At 42.2% G+C, this 22,765-nt stretch overlaps 1 protein-coding gene across 2 annotated transcripts in view; it reads right to left on the reverse strand.

Moving 5' to 3' along the window:
• Nucleotides 1-21,561, reverse strand: part of Ino80 (INO80 complex subunit) — a 114,609-nt gene extending 93,048 nt beyond the window's left edge. The window contains exons 1-6 of one of the 2 annotated variants that reach the window (XM_005364272.3): nt 21,079-21,561; nt 6,547-6,732; nt 5,840-6,009; nt 5,676-5,743; nt 3,542-3,703; nt 140-260 (exon numbers count right to left, since the gene is read on the reverse strand). In XM_005364272.3, the coding sequence (XP_005364329.1) occupies nt 140-260; nt 3,542-3,703; nt 5,676-5,743; nt 5,840-6,009; nt 6,547-6,689 (664 nt within the window). In that variant the 5' untranslated portion in view covers nt 6,690-6,732; nt 21,079-21,561. Of the gene's footprint in view, nt 1-139; nt 261-3,541; nt 3,704-5,675; nt 5,744-5,839; nt 6,010-6,546; nt 6,733-21,078 lie in introns of those variants that run through there. The other variant, XM_026787741.1, reaches the window with a different exon arrangement.
• Between the last annotated feature and the right edge of the window lie 1,204 nt (nt 21,562-22,765).

Consider the following 22,765-nt stretch of genomic DNA (forward strand, 5'->3'; position numbering starts at 1 on the left):
GCTGGTCTTGAACTCACAGAGATCCACCTGCCTCTGCCTCCCGAGTGCTGGGATTACAGGCGTGCGCCACCACCGCCCGGCCAACACCATACACAATTTTGGAAATTAAATAAAGAATAAATATGGGACAAATGCTTACCTTTAAGCTTCTTGTCTTCCTTGAATTTCTTTTTCTTGGGCCCAAGTAAATGACGCTGTTGCTCATAGAAAGGGTCATATGTAGAGAGCAGGCCTGCACTGTAGTACTGGTACTGCTGCAACTGAAGCAGGCAAACACTGTGATGGACCTGCCTGCATTCCACTGCACAGCCCTGAAGTCATCTCAATTAAAGAAAGCTAAGCCAGAGGAAATCATAGCTCCTAAATATTGTTTCCCACAGAGACCAATAAGAAATTAGTACATCAAAGAGATTTTAACTTAGAAGCCAAACAGGTTCAAGTACTATGCATAAGACAGACTGTTGGAAAGAATTTGGGAAGGAAAGCCTTCAGGAAAGTGAATTTCTATCACATTTTATTTTATTTTTTACTTTTTTCAACAGGAGCTCAGGTAGCCCAGCCTAGCTTTGAACTCCTGATTCCAACACTGTACCTACAAACGTGTGCCACTATGCACAAACACATGTGGTACAAAATTATTTGCAAAAGGCATTTCTCTTTAAGCTAGTAATTCCAAAACTGGCTTAAAAGGAAAAGGAAAGTGGAGGCAAGGAGATCAGGAACTCCAGGCCAGCCTGAACTACACAAGACTCTGTCTTAAATAAAACAGAAAACAAAGCAAAAATACAGTAATAACAACAAAAAATGAAAGCAAAGCAAAAAGAGTTGTTTCTCTTTAGAAATTCATCAAGGAAAAAAAAGAAAAAGAAATTCATCAAGGGCTGGAAAGATGATAGCGATGAAGGCATTTGCCCAAGTTCAATCCCTGGAAACCTAAGGGTGGAAGACACTGTGATGCTGTCCTCTGACATCAATCACACATGTGCTCTGGCATACACATGCCCACACACAAACTAAATAAGGAAATGTAAAAACAAAACAACAGAAATTTATCACTAAGAGATCAGCCATATTTCCACTACCAACAGGTCCTCAGACTTACTAGGTTCCTGATATTAACTATTCAGGCTTTTACCCTTAGATTTGCTGCAAATGTTTGCTTGGTTTTGAACTGTTTTTGTTTATGGTAACAAGGTCTCACAATGTAGTCCTGGCTGCCTAAAACACATCTTGTAGACTTACTGGCCTCACACCTGCAGCTGACCCTCCTGCCTCTGTGCTGGTTGCATGTGCTGGAAATTAAAGGCATATGTGACCATGTTAGGCTCAACAAATAGTCCCCAACTTGTCATCTCGGCCCTTTCACCTTTTAAACTCCCCTCTCTTTCACCAAGAGTTTATTATTAAAGACAGTACCTATTATTTTACAATTAACATGAATGATCTCATCTCATTTTTTTCATTCATGTAGTAGTAAATGCTTCCAAACATCTCATTTCAACTATCTCTCAAATCTTCATTCCCATATAAATTAAGATCTGTTGAATCACTTTCTGAGATTATAAATGATAGAACATGGAGGACTAAAATAAAGCCCTCTGTCAACTGTCAAAATTAAGTGCGCATCAAACTGTACACTTACAATCCTATGTATATATTTTTTATTTCAATTAAAAAAAATCAAAGCAGATCATGACTGTAATCTCAACACCTATGGCTGAGGCAGACTCCCAAGAATTCAAGGCCCATTTGGACTATTGAGTGAAACCTGTCTAAAAAAAGGAAAGAGAGAAATGGATGAAAATATAGAGTTCACCATGTTATGGCATCAGGTGTCAGAATCAAAATTGTTAGATATTGCCGGGCGGTGGTGGCGCACACCTATAATCCCAGCACTCGGGAGGCAGAGGCAGGCGGATCTTTGTGAGTTCGAGGCCAGCCTGGTCTACAAGAGCTAGTTCCAGGGCAGGCTCCAAAACTACAGAGAAAACCCCGTCTCAAAAAAAAACTATAAAAAAAAAATGTTAGGTATTGCTGGGCAGTAGTGGCATACTCAGGAGGCAGAGCCAGGAGGATCTCTGTGAATACAACATCAGCCTGGTCTACAGTGAGATTCCAGGATAGCCAGGGCTACACAGAGAAACCCAATCTCAAAACAAAAACAACAAAAAAAGTTAAGATGTTCCACTGCTTATCATGCACATAGGTTTGTAGTTTGTAGGTCTATGTGTATTACCTTAATATTGTTGGAAAATCATTAGGTCTCCAAATACACTAGTGTTCACTATGTACAATAGGCTATATTTCTGGCAAAAATCACAATGTTTTGGTAATAGTTGTCAAATAGTTGTCACTAAAAACATCATCAGCCAGGTGGTGGTGGTACACACCTTTAAGCCCAGCACTTGGGAGGCAGAGGCAGGTGGATCTCTGTGAATTTGAGGCCAGCCTGGTCTACAGAGCAAGATCTAGGATAGGCTCTAAAAACTACACAAAGAAACCCTGTTTCAAGAAGCCCCCTTACCCCCAAATCATCAGCCAGGTGGTGGTGGTGGTGGTGTAAACCTTTAATCCCAGCACTTGGGAAGCAGAGGCAGGCCAATCTCTAATAGAGCAAGTTCCTGGACAGCCAGGGCTACACAGAGAAACACTGTTTCTGGGGTATGGGTAGAGTGGAAACTATCATCACAGTAATATAGTTTTATCCAGACAGAAAACATCAACAAGTAATTATATTGGTAAAGACACACTAATAATCTTACAAAGTTAAGCATAGTTATCACATGACCAAGCAATGCCTATTCTAAGAATATAACCAAGAGAAATTAAAAAATATACCCACACAAAAACTTCATAGCAGTATACAAAAGAACCCAAAATGGGAAAAAATAGCTCATCAAGTGAAAAACAAAAACACCATGTTCTATAAATAAGTAAAACTATTTGGCAATAAAAATGAATGGGGTAGTAATACATGGTACAAATGTAAACAAACCTTGTAAGCATTACACCAAGTGAGACGCTGGATAAAAAGTACCATGTTATCTGATTTAATTCCATTTGTATGAAACATCTAGAATGGACACATTTACAAAGAACATGCTTGTATGAGGCCCTGGATTCAATCTCTAACATGAACCAAAAATAAAACACCACAGTTGTATGTAGTGCCACATGCCACCACTTGGAAAGTGGAGATGGAAGTTCAAGGTCACCCTTCTAAGCAAGTCTCAATAAATATAAATATACATAAAATATATGTATGTAAACAAACATAAAGTTCAAATAAGTATCAAAAAAGAAGGTAGACTGGTGGCTGCCTGGCACCAAGGAAGAACAGAAGCTAAGAGGTAAAGGGTTCCTTCTAAAGTGAGAAAAGTGGCATAGACCTGAGACACTGAGGATGGAAACAACACTAAGTAAATTCCAAAGACACTCAATAGCTAAATTTTTGTTATGTGAATCCTATCACAATAAAGCTATTAACAATTATTATTTCATATAAATTAATATGGTGTGAGTGTTCTCTTGAAACTCTCACCTCCTTATCTTTACTATATTTATTTTGGTGAAGTTTCTTATATTTGTGTAATCGAAGCATGTTGTGAAGTTCTTCTCTGCTGAGATTGAGTTCTTCTTCTTCATCATCATTGTCTTCACTCTGAGAATCTGCCTCACTGGACTCATCACTTAAAAGAATGCTCTAGAAAAGGGGTGAAAATTGAATATAACTTTTGCTGGAAGCAATTTCTTAAACAATCCAATCATTTTTCCCAGAAGCTAGAACAATGGCCAAAACAGCCAGAGTATAGTCATTTCGAATTCTTACACTACTATTTATCAATCTGACAAAAAAGGAAAACAAAACAAATCACATAAATGTTACATATACCAAGGCAAACAAAAGAATTTAGGGTATAGAAATAAAGAAAAGGAATATAGCACTTAAGGCAACAAGGACAAAACAAGGTATGATAGGAGGGGAGAAACAACTCAAATATCCAGTAGTTCATGAATGGATAAACAAAATGTGGTACATTCAGATGATGAGGCATAAGAAGAAACAAAGTAATAAAACATACCATAAATTACTATATGTACCACCACATAATAAACCTTCAAAGTTTTCTTACACAAAGTAAGAAAAGCTAGCTACAAAAGCCCAGAATGGGCAAATCAACAGAGAAAGAAAAAGATTAGCAGCCAGCAGGGACTGAGGATGGGAATAGCTGCTAATGAGCAAAGAGTGTCTTCACATAATGATGAAATGTTCTGAAACTAGACAACTGTAATTGCCAAGAAGTCTGTGAACATATTAAAAGTTACTAAGTCTCATAGTTTAAAAGCTTAGATTTTATGGTCAGTGACTTATACCTCAATTTTTATCTATTTTATGTATTTATTTATGTGTATGTGTTTTGTCTGCACGCACTTACACGAACTCTATGCATACTTGGTGCCTGCAGGTCAGAGGGATCAGATTCCCGGCAACTTGAGTTATAGATGATAGTGAAACACCATATATATGCTGGGACAGAACCCAGGTCCTCAGCAGGAGCAACAAGCATTCTGAACCATTACTTCAGAGTCATATCTCAGTTCTTTAAAATGTGATAGTTAAGTATGAAGGTTTCTGTATTTCTAACTTCCTAAAATCTTTCTGATAGAAAGTAGGTCAGACTTTATACACCTGAGTTTTAAAGGACATGGTGGTGATATTAAAGGATTTACATCATTTTGAGCTCATAGCAAAAGTAAGGAATAGTAGATCAATTCGATTTTTTTTTTTTTTACTTAAATAGAATTATTGCCCTCTGTTCACTCTGGCCATTCCCAGTAGTGGTATAAATACTATGCCATTCTAACTGCTTATGACTGTGACCTGAGTAAGTGCAGCATCACTAACAACGGAATGCAGTCCACACACAGCAGGTTCTAATCTCACTTCCACTATCCCATTCACTGTACACCAGCCACACTAGCCTCTTTTCCCAGAAACACCAAATGCTTCTTTGTGAAAGATTCTTGTGTATGTCTCATATAATCAATGGCTCTTACCTTAGACATTCTCATGGCTCACTCTGATTAGTCAGAATTCTGCTGAAATGCTATCTTTTAAAGAATTTATAGTTATTTACTTGTTTGCATTCTTACTTACTACCTTCCTCACATAGAATGTAAATGTCACAGAGCAAGAGACTCGTCATATGCCAGTAATAGTACTTGGCACATGGATGCACTCGGAACATTATGATGAACTACTCAAAAATTCACAAAAATAAACTGACATTCCTAATTACAAGGTGAGTCAACGAAGGGAGTAGTTTTCTCATCAGTTTCTTTTCTTTCCTCAGTGTTTCATATTTAATAAAAGTCTACTAAAATTCTTTCACCAAGTTCTCTTCACAAAACAAATTCCAATATAAAAAAAACTGTCTCTGAAAACATCTGCTAAAGGACATGGTGGTGATATTTAAGGATTTACATCATTTTGAGCTCATAGCAAAAGTAAGAAATAGTAGATCAATTAGTGTTTTTTTTTTAACGTAAATGTTTGCATATGCTAACTAAAAAACCTTTTAAATAGAATTATTTAAAATTCCCAAATGGACCGGTGACTTCCCTTACAGTTGTAATCTTAGTTTGGACTGGAAATATTCTGTCTTATCTCTTACCTTTAGCCACTTTCTGCTTTTCTTCAACTTAGAGAAGTTATATAAATTCCCCTTGTCAGATTTTGATTCTGGATAAAGAAACATAAAGAATAAAAAAAAAAAAATGAAAGGATGACTGCCCCCAAGAGAACTCAAGGTCCAGAGGAATCCCACTCCACACTGACCTGATTGCAGAACTCCATTCAGTGAGTATGGGTTCAATAATCCAGAATTGCTTGCCCCAGAAGTTTCACCAAGCAATGAATTTGGAGGTTCTTCTTTCACTTGTATTAAGGGATCCCCAGACTCAGGCAATAAGGGATTATTGTCATCCAACCCATCTTCACTGTCATCACTAAAAATTGGAGAATAATAAGTCTCTAATTAAAGATTATCCAACAAAACATATTTTGAGCCAAGTGTGGTAGCACACGCCTATAAACCTAGAACCTGGTGGAGTCAGGAGGATCAGGAATTCAAGGTCATTTGAAACCAGTATGGGCTAGGTGAGGCCCTATCTCAAATATATACACACACACACACACTCATGTATATGTGTATGCTATGTGTGTGAGAGAGCTAAGTGGTCAGGAAAGCTGGTACACACACCTTTAAAGCTAATGCTCCAGCGGTAGAGGCAGAGAGATCTGTGAGCTCTAGGTCCGCCTGGGATCTGAAAGGATAGATGGACAGACAGACTGAAGGAAGACTAACTGATTAAATTAAGGTTATTATAAATGAACACTTAAAACAAAAATAGTCTTGAAAAAGTTGACCGTTTTATTTGAAAGAGAAAGAAAATACTAAAAATAAAAATCATATATAGTTTAACCTTAAATGTTAAGAGACAGTAATCAGAAATGTAATAAAGCACTAAGATAAAATAGCAAACCTAGAGATATTCCTGTTGAAGATGGCCGATGTTTGTCGCAGAAAATGGTCCAACCGCAAGGCCCTCTCCAGGTACTGAAGATAGAGGGGCTTTGCCAGCTCAGTGCAGCTGCCATCGTCCCCGGCACCCAACTCCGAGGCCATAGAACAAATCTGTCTTCATGCACAAGGACCTCCGACTGCACAGCTGCAGAATGAAGATATGTAAAAAAAATAAAAAGAAAAAATTGAAAGACTATTCCTCTTCTCCTTTTGCTTCCTTGCCCTTGCCTTCCATAAACAGAAATCAAGCTGTCTTGAACACAAGACCCGGAGACCACAACAAATTATATAAAGTTTATTAGACATTGCCTTCTAGTGCAAAGGTGAAGTGGAGAAACACTATCATCAACTGCAATACAATTTATAAACACTTTCTCAAACAATCCTTAGATGTACAATCCCTGTTTCCCCTCCATTAATAATTACAAGAATGAATTCCAAGTATCCAAATGGGGAGCTGACTTGTGAGGACCTTGCAGAGCACAGTATATGTTTTCTACATCACCTTCTTTTTATACTAATAGTCACTCATATGTATGAGGTATCCTAACTGCCAGGGGAGTATATATACTATTAGAGTTTTATACAAAATCTCTCCTCCAACTCAAGTAGGTCCACCTGCCTCTACCTCTTTAGAGCAGGAATCAATGCCCAGCCATTTTTCTTTTTAAGCAGGGGGTCACAGATTAAAGAAAAGTGTAAACTTCCCAGAAGTGGAAAGACTCCAAGGAGGAATACCTTCTAAAAATCCCATCAAATCCATTCCAATCTTAAAGTGAAGAGCTCTTCAGTGTTTATATTGACTTACATGGCCATTTCTAAGGATGGAAAAACTATTAATACACTGACAGAGCAATTTACCATTGACAGGACTGTTCTGAGACTCTATATAATCCTGGTTATACTAAGACTATACTTCAGCTTTTCATAATAGTCCATGTCCATGTTAAGTCTACTTATGTGCATTGCACACATACATACTTAGAAAAGTCTACTTCTGGGCTGGAGAGATGGCTCAGAGGTTAAGAGCATTGTCTGCTCTTCCAAAGGTCCTGAGTTCAATTACCAGCAACCACATGGTGGCTCACAACCATCTGTAATGGGGTTTGGTGCCCTCTTCTGGCCTGCAGGCATACACACAGACAGAATATTGTATACCTAATAAATAAATAAATATTTAGGCCGGGCGGTGGTGGCGCACGCCTTTAATCCCAGCACTCGGGAGGCAGAGGCAGGCGGATCTCTGTGAGTTCGAGACCAGCCTGGTCTACAGAGCTAGTGCCAGGACAGGCTCCAAAGCCACAGAGAAACCCTGTCTCGAAAAACCAAAAAAAAAAAAAAAAGTCTACTTCTGTGTGAATTTTTATATAGTAGGTCCATTGCTAGTTCAGAGTTACAGACCTTTCTCGGCCTGTGAGAGGCCCTAGGTAAGAACCCAGTATCAAAAACTTGAAAAATAAAATGGGCTGGAGACAGCTCAGCACTTAAGAGCACTGGCTGCTCTTACAGAGGACCTGGGTTCAATTTCCAGCACCAGTTACAACTGTCTGTAAGTAACTCCACAAGCGCCTTATGGCACATGTGGTATATATACATGTGGACACACACACACACACACCTTAATTTAAAATAAACAAAACAAACTAGCTCACTAAATCTGTATAATAATACAAATTCTGTCATTTCACAATAGTGCATACCTATAATCCCAGCAAAGCACATGAAGGGAGGTACAGAAAGGAGGATCAAAAATTCAAGGTCAAACTCGGGTATATTGCTAGTTCAATGTCATAGTGGAGGCTACAGGAAACCCTGTCTTTCTCTAACACTCAAACATCCCAACAACAACAAAAAATGTTACTCTCAGCCAGACAGTGTGGCATACAGAGGTAGAGGCAGAGGCAGACAGAGCTCTGTGAGTTCAAGGCCAGCCTGGTCTACAGATCAAGTCCCAGGACAGCGAAGTCTACAGAGAAACCTGTCTCTAAAAACAAAACTAAAGAAAGTTACTTTCACTTTAGTTTAAACAGCTAAGTTAAACAGAATTTGGATCTCATCAGTGACTCTAAAGCCCCAGTTCTTTACTTCTAGCCCCTGCTATAAAACAGCAAAAACAACACGTCCCACCATTAGGCTCACCTATCTCTCACTAATTTGATTTATGTCTTCTCTCTTCATTTTCCAAAGCATTCAGGTTTGAACTGTAAATTATTTGGCTACCTTATCCTGGTAAATAAAGTCACAAAGCACTTGATTAGGAAGAGATAATTACGTACCACACACCAAACTAAGGAGCAAGCACAAGGAGAAAAACTAGCTTGCCCTAGTAAAAAAAAAAGTAGGTAGAGCACTCAACCATGAGGGCCAGAAACACTTTGCTCAGCCTGAGGGGTCACTATAACATGGAAACAGTCTAGCAATTTAACAAGGTAAGTTTATTCAGAGCATAATGTTACTGAGATTAAAAAATAATACCTGCATTTTAAAAGTGAACTGAAGGAAGTCTTGGCTAAAAAAGATCATCCCTTCCAAAAATTGCTAAAGTGGCAAAGAAAAGAATATACTGCTACCCCATAAGTATATTGTGATTATATTTCCTTAATCCTTTTTCTTCCTTAATGAAACCTGCATGCTATTTCTCAAAATGAAATATGGTCAGTCCTAATGGTACACAGGATATTGATTTTAGAAGCCCTGCAAAAACCATAGCTACGGATGAACTCACATTAAAATGGCACATAATCTGTTTATTATCCTCATATATCCTGTTTACTGTGAATCTCTCAGTTACTTATCTAACATAACATACTACAAATGCTACACAAATATTTGCACACTGCATTGTTTAAAAAGTATATAACAAGAAAAATGTCTACACGGGACATAACTTTTCCAAGTACTTTTTAATTTGGATGAATCTTCAAAATGAACCTTGAGCATCAGGCATGCCTGAAAGGAATAGCATTAAAACCACCAGCATCTCAGTTGAGATACTCAGGAGGTACATGTTTGCCTTGCACATACAAATTCTACACAGTCCCCAGCACTGCATAAAACTAAGAACAGTACCATATGCCTGTACTTTCCAGAACCTGAAAAGTAGAAAAAGGAGACTCAGAAGTGCAAGGGTGAGCCGGGCGGTGGTGGCGCAAGCCTTTAATCCCAGCACTCGGGGGGCAGAGGCAGGCGGATCTCTGAGTTCGAGACCAGCCTGGTCTACAGAGCTAATTCCAGGACAGGCTCCAAAGCCACAGAGAAACCCTGTCTCGAAGAAAAAAAAAAAAAGAAGAAGAAGTGCAAGGATGGGTCTGGAGAGATGGCTCAGCAGGTATGAGCACTGGCTGCTCTTCTAAAGGACCAGGGTTCAATTCCCAGCACCCACGTGGCAGCTCACAACTGTCTATAATTCCCATTCCAGGGGATGACACCTTCACATAGACTTACATGCAGGGAAAACATCAATGTACATAAAATAAAAGTAATAAAAAGAAAAGTGCAAGGCTATACTCAGCAACACAGTGAGTTAAAGGCCAGGCTAAGGTACATGGAAACCTGCCTCAAAAAAACAAACAAACAAATAAAAAACTAAAACCCAGTACTTGACAGATGGCTCAGCTGATTAAAAAAAGTTTGCCACAAGCCTGAGGTTTGAGTTCAATCCTCAGCAGACAAGAACCAACTTCCACAGTTGTCAAGTCTTCCACATATGCACTCCACACACAAATAAATAAATGTTAATTTAAAAAAAAATTAGAGAATGTCACTGTTGAAAGAAACAAAACAAGCTAAAAAGGGCAGCAGCAACAAGTCCAAATTTACATCAAAGGAGCACAGTAACCAATGGAAAGAATTCAAAATAGCCAAAGCTGGAACAACTTACTGTTGATAGCTATTACCCCCTCTTATCTATGGGTCTCTTATCTTTTATTATATACATTTCCTGTGCCAACTCTATAACTAGTCATTTCTCCAAGCAGTCTTAGTTGCTGTTCTATTGCTACAAGGAGACACAATGACCAAAGCAACTAATAAAAGCAAGCATTTAATTGGGCGTTTACAATTTCAGGTTAGTCCATGATCATCATAGCAGGGAGCATAGAGGAAAGTAAGCATACTGCTAGAGCAGTAGCTGAGAACCTATAATCTGACCCATAGGCAGGAGCAGAAGGAGATTAAGACTGGGTCTAGAGTGAGCTTTTGAAATCTTAAAGCCCCAACCAGTAATACACATCCTGAAACAAGGTCACACCTTCTAATCCTCCCTAAATAGTCTACCAACTGGGAACTAAATATTCAAATATGAAAATGAAGCTATGGGGACCAGTCTCATTCAAAACACCACACAAACCTTTTTCTTTCTACTAAGATAAAAGATCTAGGCAATAGCTGGGTAGTGGTGGCACACAACTTTAATATCAGCACTCAGGAGGCAGAGGCAGGTGGATCTCTGAGTTCAAGACCAGCCTGGTCTACAGAATGAGTTCCAGGGCAGCCAGAGCTATACAGAGAAACCCTGTCTTTAAAAAACAAAAACAGACAGGCAGTAGTGGCGCACGCCTTTAATCCCAGCACCGGGAGGGCAGAGGCAGGAAGATCTCTGTGAGTTCGAGCCCAGCCTGGTCTACAGAGCTAGTTCCAGGAGAGCTAGGGCTGTTAACACAGAGAAATGCTGTCTTGAAAAATAAAAAAGACACACAAAAAAATCAGGAAACAAAGAAGATCTACACACTAGGTGTGCTACATGAATGTCTTCTGTAACTTTCTCAACTAATAGTATGGATGTGAGAGAGCGCATGCATCATATATAAACAAAACATTCTTTTATATATATTAAAACAAGAGTATGGTTTGTGGGGTTGGGTTTTGTCTTTTTTGTTGTTGTTGGTGGTGGTGGTGGTGGTTTTTTTGTGAGACAGGGTTTCCCTGTGTACCAGCCTTGGCTGTCCTGGAACTCACTCTGTAAAACCAGGCTGATCTCAAACTCAGAGATCTGCCTGCCTTTGCCTCCTGAGTGCTGGGATTAAAGTCAAGCTCCAACACCACCTGGCAAGAAAAACTATGTATCTTATTAATGTTTCTAAGTAAAATAATCTGTATTTATATATTAAGCTAAATTTGGGTTCATACTCAAATCCTCCTTTCCTTGCTTACCTACAAATTCCCATTCAAAGCTGGGCATGGGGGCACACACCTTTAATCACGGAAGGCAGGGGCAGGTGAATCTCAGAGTTCAAGGCCAGCCTCGTTTACAGACTAAGTTCTAGCACGACCAGGGCTACACAGGGAAACCCTGTCTTAGGGTGGGGAGATAAGGGAAAAGATTCCCATTCAACAATAAGACACCTGTCTCCAATCACCCATTTAGTTAACTGTCCAACTGTAGTATGCATGTACATCAGTATCAGAACTGTTAACCTGTAGTCATATGGAATATGACTTTATCAATTATGAGTGACCCAGAACAACCTGCAAGATGGGTCAATGGGTAAAGGCACCTGCTGCCACGCCTGACAGCTTTAAGTTCAATCGCAAGGATCCAGATATTGACATAGAGAACCAATGCTTAGAGTTGTCCTCTGACGCCCACAATACGCTGTGGCACACGTGTGAACAAACCAAAAATAAACCAAAATGTAGTAAAATGTTTGAGTATAGGTTTATATACACTTAGTTGTTTCGTATTTCATTCCTTTTTAAGGTTATTTAGATGAGCACATTTCTCCCCTCCTTTAAGAAAATGTGTGTGCACACGTGTGTGTGAATGCAGAGGCCAGAGTGCCTTCCTCTATCACTCTCCATCTTTTATCTTTCGTATGTGTGAGTTTGGGCATGCTGTGTGAGTGTGGGTATCTGTGTAACATGGGTATGTGGAGATCAGTTTTTTTATGGGTTTATGGGTCAAAGTTGGATTGACAAGAGCTTCTATGCAATGAGCCACTTCAATGGCCCTTCCATCTATTTTATAGACAAAGTTTTCACTGAACCTGAAACTTGCCAATTTAGTAGCCTGGTAGGGCAGCAAGCCTCTAGAATCAAACTGCCTCCACCTCCAGCACCTGCACTCAAGAGCACAGCTCTAGACCCAACTTTTTGTTTTTCGAGACAGGGCTTCTTTGTGTAGCCTTGGCTGTCCTGGAGCTAGCTCTGTAGACCAGGCTGGCCTTGAACTCCCAGAGATCTTCCTGCCTCTGCCTCCCGAGTGTGTACGCCTTTTTTGGCTTACATTTTCATAAGTGCTGGAGACCCAAGCTTAGGTCCTCATGACTGCACAGCAAGTAATTTCCCCACTGAGTCAGCTTTCCTGTCAGTAAGACAATTTCATATATTTATTATACAGCTAGAGTCTCATCAGTCTGCATCCTTTATGGGGGCCTTTGATGGCCTAAATTGATTTTTTACTTTATTTGCACACATTCATTCACTGGTCACAGTGGCTCATGCTTGTCACCCCAGCATTCTGGAGGCATAGGTATACAACTAGACTGACTAACTTACATTAGCAACAGACTATTAGTGTTCCTTGAGTATAGCAGTGCTCAACAAACTGCTGCTGAGAAAAGCAAAAGATACTCATAGGCAGACAGTAAATACTGGGTGAATGGAATACAGTTTCACAAATCATTAGATACAAAATATCAATAAATAGTTAATTGACCAGATCTGAAATAGGATTGGATCATAAATCTCTGGCTTTGGCCGGGTGGTGGTGGCGCACACCTTTAATCCCAGCACTGGGAGGCAGGGGCAGGCGGATCTCTGTGAGTTTGAGGCCAGCCTGGTCTACAGAGCAAAGTTCCAGGACAGGCTCCAAAGCTAGAAAAACCCTGTCTCAAAAAACCAAAACAAAACAAATCTCTGGCTTTATAATCCTTAAGACTGTATCAGGCCTATTTTTAAGCCTAAACGACTTTCTCCTCTAGCAAATTTAAAGGACTATCAGCTTTTTAAATTTTATGGAATCTATTTCATGTGTGTGTGCATGCTCCTGTGCTCACGGCAAGAGTATGACGGCCAAGGGGCAACTTTCAAAGCAGGTTCTCTCCTTCCACCTGAACTCATGTCCTGAAATGCTCTGTAGACCAGGCTGGCCTCAAACTCACAAAGCTCCATTGGCCTCTGCCTCCCAAGAGCTGGGATTAAAGGTGTGTGCCTTAAATTTTATTTATTGTGTGTGCACACATCTACACGTAGTTGTGAAAGTACAACTTTTGGGAGTAGGTTCTCTCCTTCTACTGCAGACTAGAGCTAGAACTCAAGCTGACAGACTTGCACAGCGAGCACTTTGACCTCCTGGGCCATCTCATGGGGCTCTACTTCTCTTTTCATACTCTTCTTGGGAATTCCTTTTTTCTCCAAGACGGGGTTTCTCATGTAACAGTCCTGGCTGTCCTGGAACCCACTTTGTAGACCAGGTTAGCCTCAAACTCACAGAGACCCACCTGCATCCCCAGTGGTGGGATTAAAAGTGTGTGCCACCACTGCCCGGCAGGAAATTACTTTTATTGGCCTTTTTGGCAACATATCTGTAGATTCTTAGGGATAAACTGATCACTGTGCTTATACTTTTATTTTAATCCTACAGATGTTTATTATCTATTTTCTGTTTCCACACACAGACTTCCAAGATTTATCTACATTTTATTCTTATCTACTCAGTAACTACTGAGCAGAAGAGCTATCACATGCAAAACTGGAGGTAATTCACTTGTTCTTTTAAAGGAAATAATATTATCTGGGAAAGAAATAAAAAAAAAATAAAGCGGGCAGTGGTGGCACAGGACTTCAATCCCAGCATTAGGAAGGAAGAGGCAGGTAAATGTCTACGAGTTCAAAGCCAACTTGGTCTATGGAGCTAGTTCCAGGGCAGCCAATGTTACACAAAGAAACCCTGTCTCACCGGGTAGTAATGGCAGATGGCTTTAATTCCAGCACTCTAAGGAGGGAAGGCAGAAGCAGAGGTTCTCTGATTCTGAGACTAGCCTGGTCTACAGAGATAATTCCACAACAGTCAAGGCCGTTATACAGCGAAACCCCGTTGAGGAAAGGGGGAGGCATTCTAGATCTAAATATCTCAGAAAATCCCATGCTTTATCAGTTGTTCCCTCTTCCTACATAAGCAATAGCTCTTTTCTAGAGCACAACTGACCAGTACAGCCATTGGCGTACTTTATTTTCTACATGAAGACAAAATAACTAATGTTCACTCATGTGCTCAGCACTGAACACACGATTTGTTTCAGAAGTAGAAATTTAATTCCCATTTTACAGATTAGAAGCTCAAATGTTCATAATGGCTGGCCTTTGGTGATATATATTTGCAATCTCAGTTTATAATCCCAAGCAGCATTCATGAGGGAAATGTGCAATGCTCAGATTACAAATACGCATACGCTACAACATGAGGCTTGGTCACACATATACAAAGTCGTTAAATAACTTGCTCAGTAAATGAGAACATACTGAAGTCTTTCTCTATTTAATTTTGCTTGGTTGGTTTTGTTCCTATGTTTGTTTTTTGTTTGTTTGTTTTGTTTTTGAGACAATGTTTCTTACTTATCCTGCCTGGCCCCAAACTTGCTATATAGACCAGGCTGCCTCTGCCTCCCCAGGCCTGGAATAAGGCTCATCATCTTATCCAGCAGGTTTTGTTGTTATTGAGTTTCGGCTTTATTTTGTGTGGTTTGCTTGTTTGTTTGTTTTCGAAGCGTAGAAATTTCTTTCAATTTTTACAGTGGTAAAACATCAATCTATCCCAGAGTTCTCATTCAGCTGCCTTTTAACCAGTAAGGCACACAACCACTGCTGCCACAGAAGCCCTTTCAGGATGAATTTTGTGTAAAACTTGCACAATGAATTTAATCAAGATGACTCTTGATACCGTCATTTAAAAGATCTCCACACTCTGAACCCAAGCCAAGCCATCAAAATGAAAATACGCAACTGGCCGTAAAAATGATGGCCTGGAACAGAAGAGCCTCCTACTACCTCCCAAGTACTGAAATTAATATTGCTGTGTTAAGATTTATATTTACATGTATGTTGGTGCCTGCATATGTGTCTGTGCATCACATGCCTGACTGGTGGCCATGGAGGCCAGAAGAGGCTGTCAGATCCCCTGGAACTAGAGTTCTGAGACAGCTGTGAGCTGTCGTGTGGGTACAGGGATCTGAACCAGAGACCTCTACAAGGTTTCAGTGTGCAACCCTGGCTGGCCTTGAATTCATTTTGTAGTCCAAGTCAGCCTCCAACTCTCCGCAACCCCCCCCCACCCACCCACCTCAGCTTACCAGGAGCTGGAATTACAAGCACTTATTGCTATACCCAGCTGTCAAACCCAAGTCTTCCAGTGGAAAAACTTTTACTTATTTTGGGGCATGCTGGCCCTGAACTCACCATGACCTTGAACTTTTAGTTCACCTGCTGCCACCTCCCAAGTGAAGAGATTACAGGTGTGTACCACCACACCCAGTTTATATGTTGCTGTGGATTGAATCCAGAACTTTATGGATGCTAGATAAGCACTCTACCACCTAGATACAACACCAGGCCCTATCTATACTACACTATCAAGTTGTCAGTAGAGGATGACCTTCAATTCCTGTTCCTCCTGCTCCACCTGCCAAGAGCTGGGATTATAGCTGTGTGCCACCACGGCCAGTTTATGGAAATGTATTTATAAAGAAACCAAAAGTTTTCAGTGAGTTCTTACTGCTTTGTTTGTTTGTTTTGAGGGTGGTGGCACATGTCGGTAATCCTACCACTTCAGAGGTGGTGGCAGGAGGACCAAGATTCAAGGTTAGTCTCCAGGGCCAGCCTGGCCTACAAGTGAATTGACTTTAAACAAAAATGCTCTTTAAATATTTCTGGGAATGAAAGAGAACATTGCCACTTACTGGCTAACTGATTTTACTGAGTTTTATTTTGGCATCTGTAAAATAGAGATTAAAAACCAACCAAGTCTAAAGATTGAGATAAAGCATTGATCATGTTAACTAGCTCATATAGTCATTCATTTACTTCTTTCTCTCTTTCTCTCTCTTTTTTTTTTTTGAGACAGGGTTTCTCTGTGTAGCCCCGGCTATCCTGGGACTGGCTCTGCAGACTAAGTTGGCCTCCAACTCAGACATCTACCTGCCTCTGCCTCCCAAGTGCTTGGATGATAGGGATGTGGCACCACACTCAGTTCATTTACTTAATTTTAGAGACAGGGTTGGAAATAACTCAATCTGGCTGCCTTACAGCAAGTAGTACCATTCTCAGAACAGTGATTGCTAAGGATCAAACCCAGAGTTTTGTGTACCCTTCCAAACTACACACATTCCCAGCACTAACTGGTTAACAGTTTTGAATAGTAATGCCTAAGTTCTTCTCATCCTCTGAATTCTAGCAGCAAAATCCTGAGACTTACTAGCCAACTTTAAGACTTGCCTTCGGAGCCAGGCGATGGTGGCGCGCGCCTTTAATCCCAGCATTCGGGAGGCAGAGGCAGGCGGATCTCTGTGAGTTCGAGACCAGCCTGGTCTACAGAGCTAGTTCCAGGACAGGTTCCAAAGCCACAGAGAAACCCTCTCTCGAAAAACCAAAAAAAAAAAAAAAAAAAAAGACTTGCCTTCGGAGCTGGGCAGTGGTGGCGCACGCCTTTGATCCCAGCACTCAGGAGGCGGAGGCAGGTGGATCTCTGTGAGTTCAAGGCCTGATATACAAGAACTAGTTCCAGGACAGGTACCAAAGCTAAAGCTACAGAGAAACCTTGGGGGGGGGGACACACTTTTCTTCAGGATAAAAGATGGCTCAGTGGGTATAAGTGCTTACTGAACTCCCTACGTAGCCCAGGCTGACTTCAAGCTTAAAACTTCTAATTCTCAGGGCTGGAGAGATTGTTCAGCAGTTAAGAGAACTGACTGCTCTTCCAGAGGACCCAGATTCAATTCCCAGCACCCACACGGCAGCCCACAACTGTTTGTAACTCTAGTTCCAGGGGATCTGACACCGTCACACAGATATACATGCAGGCAAACACCAATGCACATTAAATAAGAATAAATATATCATTTAAAAAGTTTTTTATTTTCTTGGCTTCAGGCTCAGATAGATAGATTAGATAGATAGATAGATAGATAGATAGATAGATAGATAGATAGATAGATAGATAGATTGTAAGCATGTGTTATTTTGTCATTATTATGACAACTATTGTAGCAGGGGTGGTACATCGGATCAAGTCGAAGGCCCTGGAAGCATGCACTCTACTACTGAGGTACAGCCCAGTCACAGAATTCTTTCTAGTTATATTGCATTCCCTATTTAAAAAAAAAAGTTCAAAAAGTAGTCTGAGAACAGGCAAGATGGATAAATGGATGAAGACACTTGTCTCCAAACTGGATGACCTGAGTTTGATCTCTGGAACTCACATTGGCAGTGAGGATGACCTTCACAAGTTGTGCAAATTGTTCCATGACTTCCATACGTGTGATGTGGCATGTGCACACAAACACACTAAATCAAAGTTTATACACACACACAAAACTTGGTTTGAATTCTTCAAGATGTAGAACAGTAGTTCTCGATCTGTGATTTGGGACCCCTTCAGGATCATCAAAGACCATTGGAAAATACATATACTCATGTTATGATTCATAATAGTAGTGAAACTGCAGTTATGAAGAAGCAATGAAAATAGTTTTACGGTTGGGGTCACCCATGAAAGGGTGGCAGCATTATGAAGGCTGAAAACCACCGATGTAGAAGAAGGAGCACAGTAAACTAAAACAATGGAGTTCAATCTCTTAAAAACAAATTTATTTTAGAATATAGACAGAAGCCAGGCATGGTGGCTCACTCCTGGGACTGCTAAAAATTTGAGGCTGCCACAGTCCACACAACAAGGCTAGGCTAGCTTGCACTACAATAGTATGAGACCATGTTTCACCCTCCACAAAAAAAAAAAGAAAAGAAAAGAAAAAAAACAAAATCTAAAAGATATGTAGATTTTACTAGGTACATACATGTATCACATAATGACAAAGAAACATTCTGGTAAGTGAGACCTTGAGCTATTTCTGCTGTCATGTGTAAACACGGGCTTATTTGCACACAATGGTATAAACTACTACACTCCTGAGCTATGTGGCAAAGGCATGGTCCTATATGCAGTTCCAAAATACTCATGATTGCACAGTGAGTATTCAGTATCCTGGGGGCTGGTTCCAGTGCTCTCCCACACCAAACATAACCCATTCACATTTTCATATACTTTAAGCCACCGTAGTAGGGTATGTATAACCGTAACATATAAGTAGGAGGTAAACAGCTGTTTAGGGAAGGGTAACAAGGGAAAAATTCTGCTTGTGCTCAGGACAGCATGACTACCACAGACTCAAACTACACAGCACAGAAGCAGATCAAGGTGAACAAGCTGAGAGACAGTGAGAGACAACAGGGTCTGTGAGGAAGGGTGAGGCAGCCCCAACACCGTGTACCTACACACTACATCATCCTGGATTCATCACAGCGCTGGGTCCAAAGCAAGTTCAAGTTCTGCTTTTTGAAGGTGCTAGCCTAAGGTTGTTAAATACAATGATGCAGAAGCCAGTGCCAAGAGAAATCAACTTAACAATCTCAAATTGTTGTTTTATAGGAAAATGGAGCTTGTGAAATTTCCAGCATAAAACAAAACCAGATAGTCCAAGCCTTTATCAGTAGGCAGAGGCAAAAGGATTGTGAGTTCAAGACCACCCTGGGCTACACAGTGAGACCGACTCAAACAACCCAAACACAAAGTTGAGAGGGCTCAACAGGTTACAGTGCTTAAAGCTCTTGCACAGGACCAAGGTTTGGTTCCCCGCACCCACATATGGCTCACAACCACCTGTAACTCCAGTTCCAAAGGATCTGATGCTTTCTTCTAATTGACCTCCATGGGCTCCTGCACACACATGGGTATACACATACACTCAGGCTCACACACATATACATATAAAAAAAATTAACAGCAATAAAAAAGCAGCAAAATTTACATGCTATACCATATATGAACCTTGAAAATATTACATGAAAGAAGCTAGTAAAAAGTGGGTACATACATTAGCATCCCTTTATATAAAATAGGCAAATCTGCTGGGCATAGTGTTGCATGCCTTTACTAACCCCAGCACGCAGGAGGCTTAGGCAGACTGGTATCTGTGAGTTGCAGGGCAGCCAGAGCTATATAGTAAGACCTGTCTCAAAAAGGAAAAAAAAAAAAGTCTAAGACAGAAACAGATTGTTGTGCTGTGGAAAGAGGAAACAAGGAGTGATACTTAAGAGGCTCCTAGGCCTTTCTTTTGAAGCATCCTATAGAGCGGTGATAGTTACATACACTGCATATACTGCAAATATCTCAACTGTGTCTAATTAACCTAACCTGCGATCATATCTCAAGGTTATTATGGGAGGGGTATGGAAGTTGTACAACCTCAGTCCCGTGGAGGCTGAAGCAGGAAGATCTCAAGATCCAAGCCACACGGATCAAAAACAAAAACAAACATAAGAGAAAAAAAAAAAAAGACGGACAAGACTGGAAGGAAGGGAAGCGGGAGGAACCAGCATCAGTAACCCACAACGGAAAATTAGGAACGTAAATCAAGGAGTTACTACCTGAAAAAACTAGGCTCATCACCAGCGACGTTTTAGAGTTCAACCTCCAAATTCCTTCCCCTATTCCTAACATGCACAAAAACACAAATCAAAGAATCCTGAGCACAGTTGGCTCTTCACTAAAATAGTTAAATGCCTTCTTCGGTTCTATCCAACTTCTAAACTGTAGGGGGCTTCCATCCTCCGTGATTACGGAAGTAGTACTTTTCATCAGCAAGCTCAAGAAGGAATTGTCAAAATAAGATGACACTTGCTTAGCCGCACAGCCAAAGCCTCCAAAGCCAAGAGGGGATGTCACAGACACATTTCTTAAGTCTGTGCACGTGTTAGCCTGTCCCTACCTAACACGAGCCAGCAACTTGCACCATTCACCCGTATCGCGGCTCGCTCCCCACAAACTGATACTCATACTATCAAGCCCACAGATCTCATTCGTTTAAATTGACAGGCAGAACCCCCACCCGGTTCACAGGCCGGCCCAACAAGCCTCCGCCCTGCCCCTCCCCACCTCCAAACCCACACACGTGTTAGCCCGACACCGCCCCACCGGGTCCCACGTGCACCTGGTCTAACACTCCCCACGTGTGGGTGCTCCACGGGCTTCCTCGAGTAGCTGAGGTCACCCATGACCCCAGGGCTCCAGAGGTACGAAAAAAAAGCAGAGGCCCCAGGTCCCTGAGGTCCCAACCCTATGGGGAGTGTCCACACCCATCCTCTCTACTAACCCCAACAAATCCAAGGGCCGGGGGCGACGGCCCCTTTAAGACGCGGCCCAGTCATCGCCCGCAGAGAGGGGCGCATAGGGGCCTTCACTACACCCCCTCCGTTCACCCGCCCACTTCTACTCAAACCTCACCTCGGGCCGAGGGGCCCCGCCGCCGCAGCGGCGGCGGAGGGGGGGCGGGGTGCGGGCGGGGTCCGGAGGGGGGGGTCGCCCCGCCGACTGTGGAGCTGCGGTTCGCTCTCTGAGGCCGAGGGACGGTGACTGCGTTGGACGGGAACGCTCCTAGCTCGCTCCCTCGGCGGCTCCTGGGACCCCAAGATGGCGGCGGCGCTGAGGCGGCTGCGGGCGCTGGGCCGGCGGCGGCGGCGGCCACTTTCACTCACTGAGAGGAGCGGAGCAGGGACACGGGGAGCCATGGCGGGGGGGAGGAGAGGCGCCATAGCCAGGCCAGAACAATCGAGCAGCTACTCGGCCGGCTTACCCCCGCCCCGCCCACGCTCACTGCTAGTCGCCAGCCCGTGTCCACCCACAGTGCCGCTACGGTCGGCCTCGTGCAACTTGAACCCCGCCGCTGCCGCCTGACGCCCCTCGCGGACCGAAGTTCTGGGGGAGACCCTCATCTATACTATCTGAGTGCAGATTGGTCGGGGCTGGGACTGGCGAAGATTGCCGAAAGGCGACGGGGAGGAGGAGGATGTCATCGCTGGAGTGAGCAAGCACATCTCGCGGGAGCAAATGTCGCGAGAGCTCAGCGGCCCTGCAACCGCCGAAGAAAGGTTACTTTTCCCGGAAGTAACGTCAATGGAACCCGCCCAAGATCCTGGGAATAATTTTGTTCTTGCGGGCAGCCGCCGGGAGGGGCTACCTGAGGTTCCTCGGGAAGTTTTCTCCAGGTAGTGGGCGGACTTGGAAATCAGGTTGGGCGTGTCCTTGTGGTTGCCAAGACCTTGTTGGCCTTGGGGACGTCGCGGGGTCGCCTTCCTGACGGCAGTGCCCACCCTGGGCGCAAGGGCGCTTGAACCTTCCATGCCCTTTCCATTTCCCTAGTGGGGTGAGTCGCCACCACACGAGCGGCCGCAGAGTTTTTGCGGGGAGGGTGTTATTTTCTCTGGGTTTGTTTTCAGACAGTCTCGCTCTGTCGCCCAGGCTGGCGTGCAGTGGGGCGAGAGTCTGCTGCCTCAGCCTCCCGAGCGCTGAAATTACAGTGTGCACCACCATGCCCAGCTCTCTTCCCATCTGTATTTGATAGACATCCGGTTTGGAGACGTTTAAAGAATTGTTGGACTCCACCCTTTGGTTTTCTGCTAGAATAAGTTACTGAATTAGTACTATTTGTACTGTGCATTGAGCGACTCCAATTTGGCCCAGAGAGCATCCTTTGGAACTGAACTCTTTATAAAATGAAAGACTAGAAAAAGGAAAAAATTTGCCTTTTTTTAAGACAGGGCTGCTCTGTGTAGCCCTGGCTGTCCTGGAAGACAGGACAGGTCTGTAGAGCAGGCTGGCTTTGAACATATAGAGAACCTCCTGCCTCTGCCTTCCAACTGCTGGGATGTTTCTTGACCTCATTTTGCCTTAAATTCAGGAGAACATTTTCCGTGAACGAGACTTTAAATTATACAGTGTAACAGTAACAGTTATTTTGTAAGAGGGTCCAGCGAGACAGTGAAGTGGATAAAAGCACTTGGCGCCAATTTTGACAACTTGAGCTCGACTCCTGAACCCACGTGGTACAAGGAGCCAGCTGACTCCTCCTTATTGGTTTTTGACCTCCACATTCATGCTGTAGCACGAGCTTGTGCTCTGCACACACACACAC

Source organism: Microtus ochrogaster (genome assembly GCF_000317375.1).
Source record: "Microtus ochrogaster isolate Prairie Vole_2 chromosome 14 unlocalized genomic scaffold, MicOch1.0 chr14_random_1, whole genome shotgun sequence".
In the NCBI taxonomy this organism is placed as follows: Eukaryota; Metazoa; Chordata; class Mammalia; order Rodentia; family Cricetidae; genus Microtus; species Microtus ochrogaster.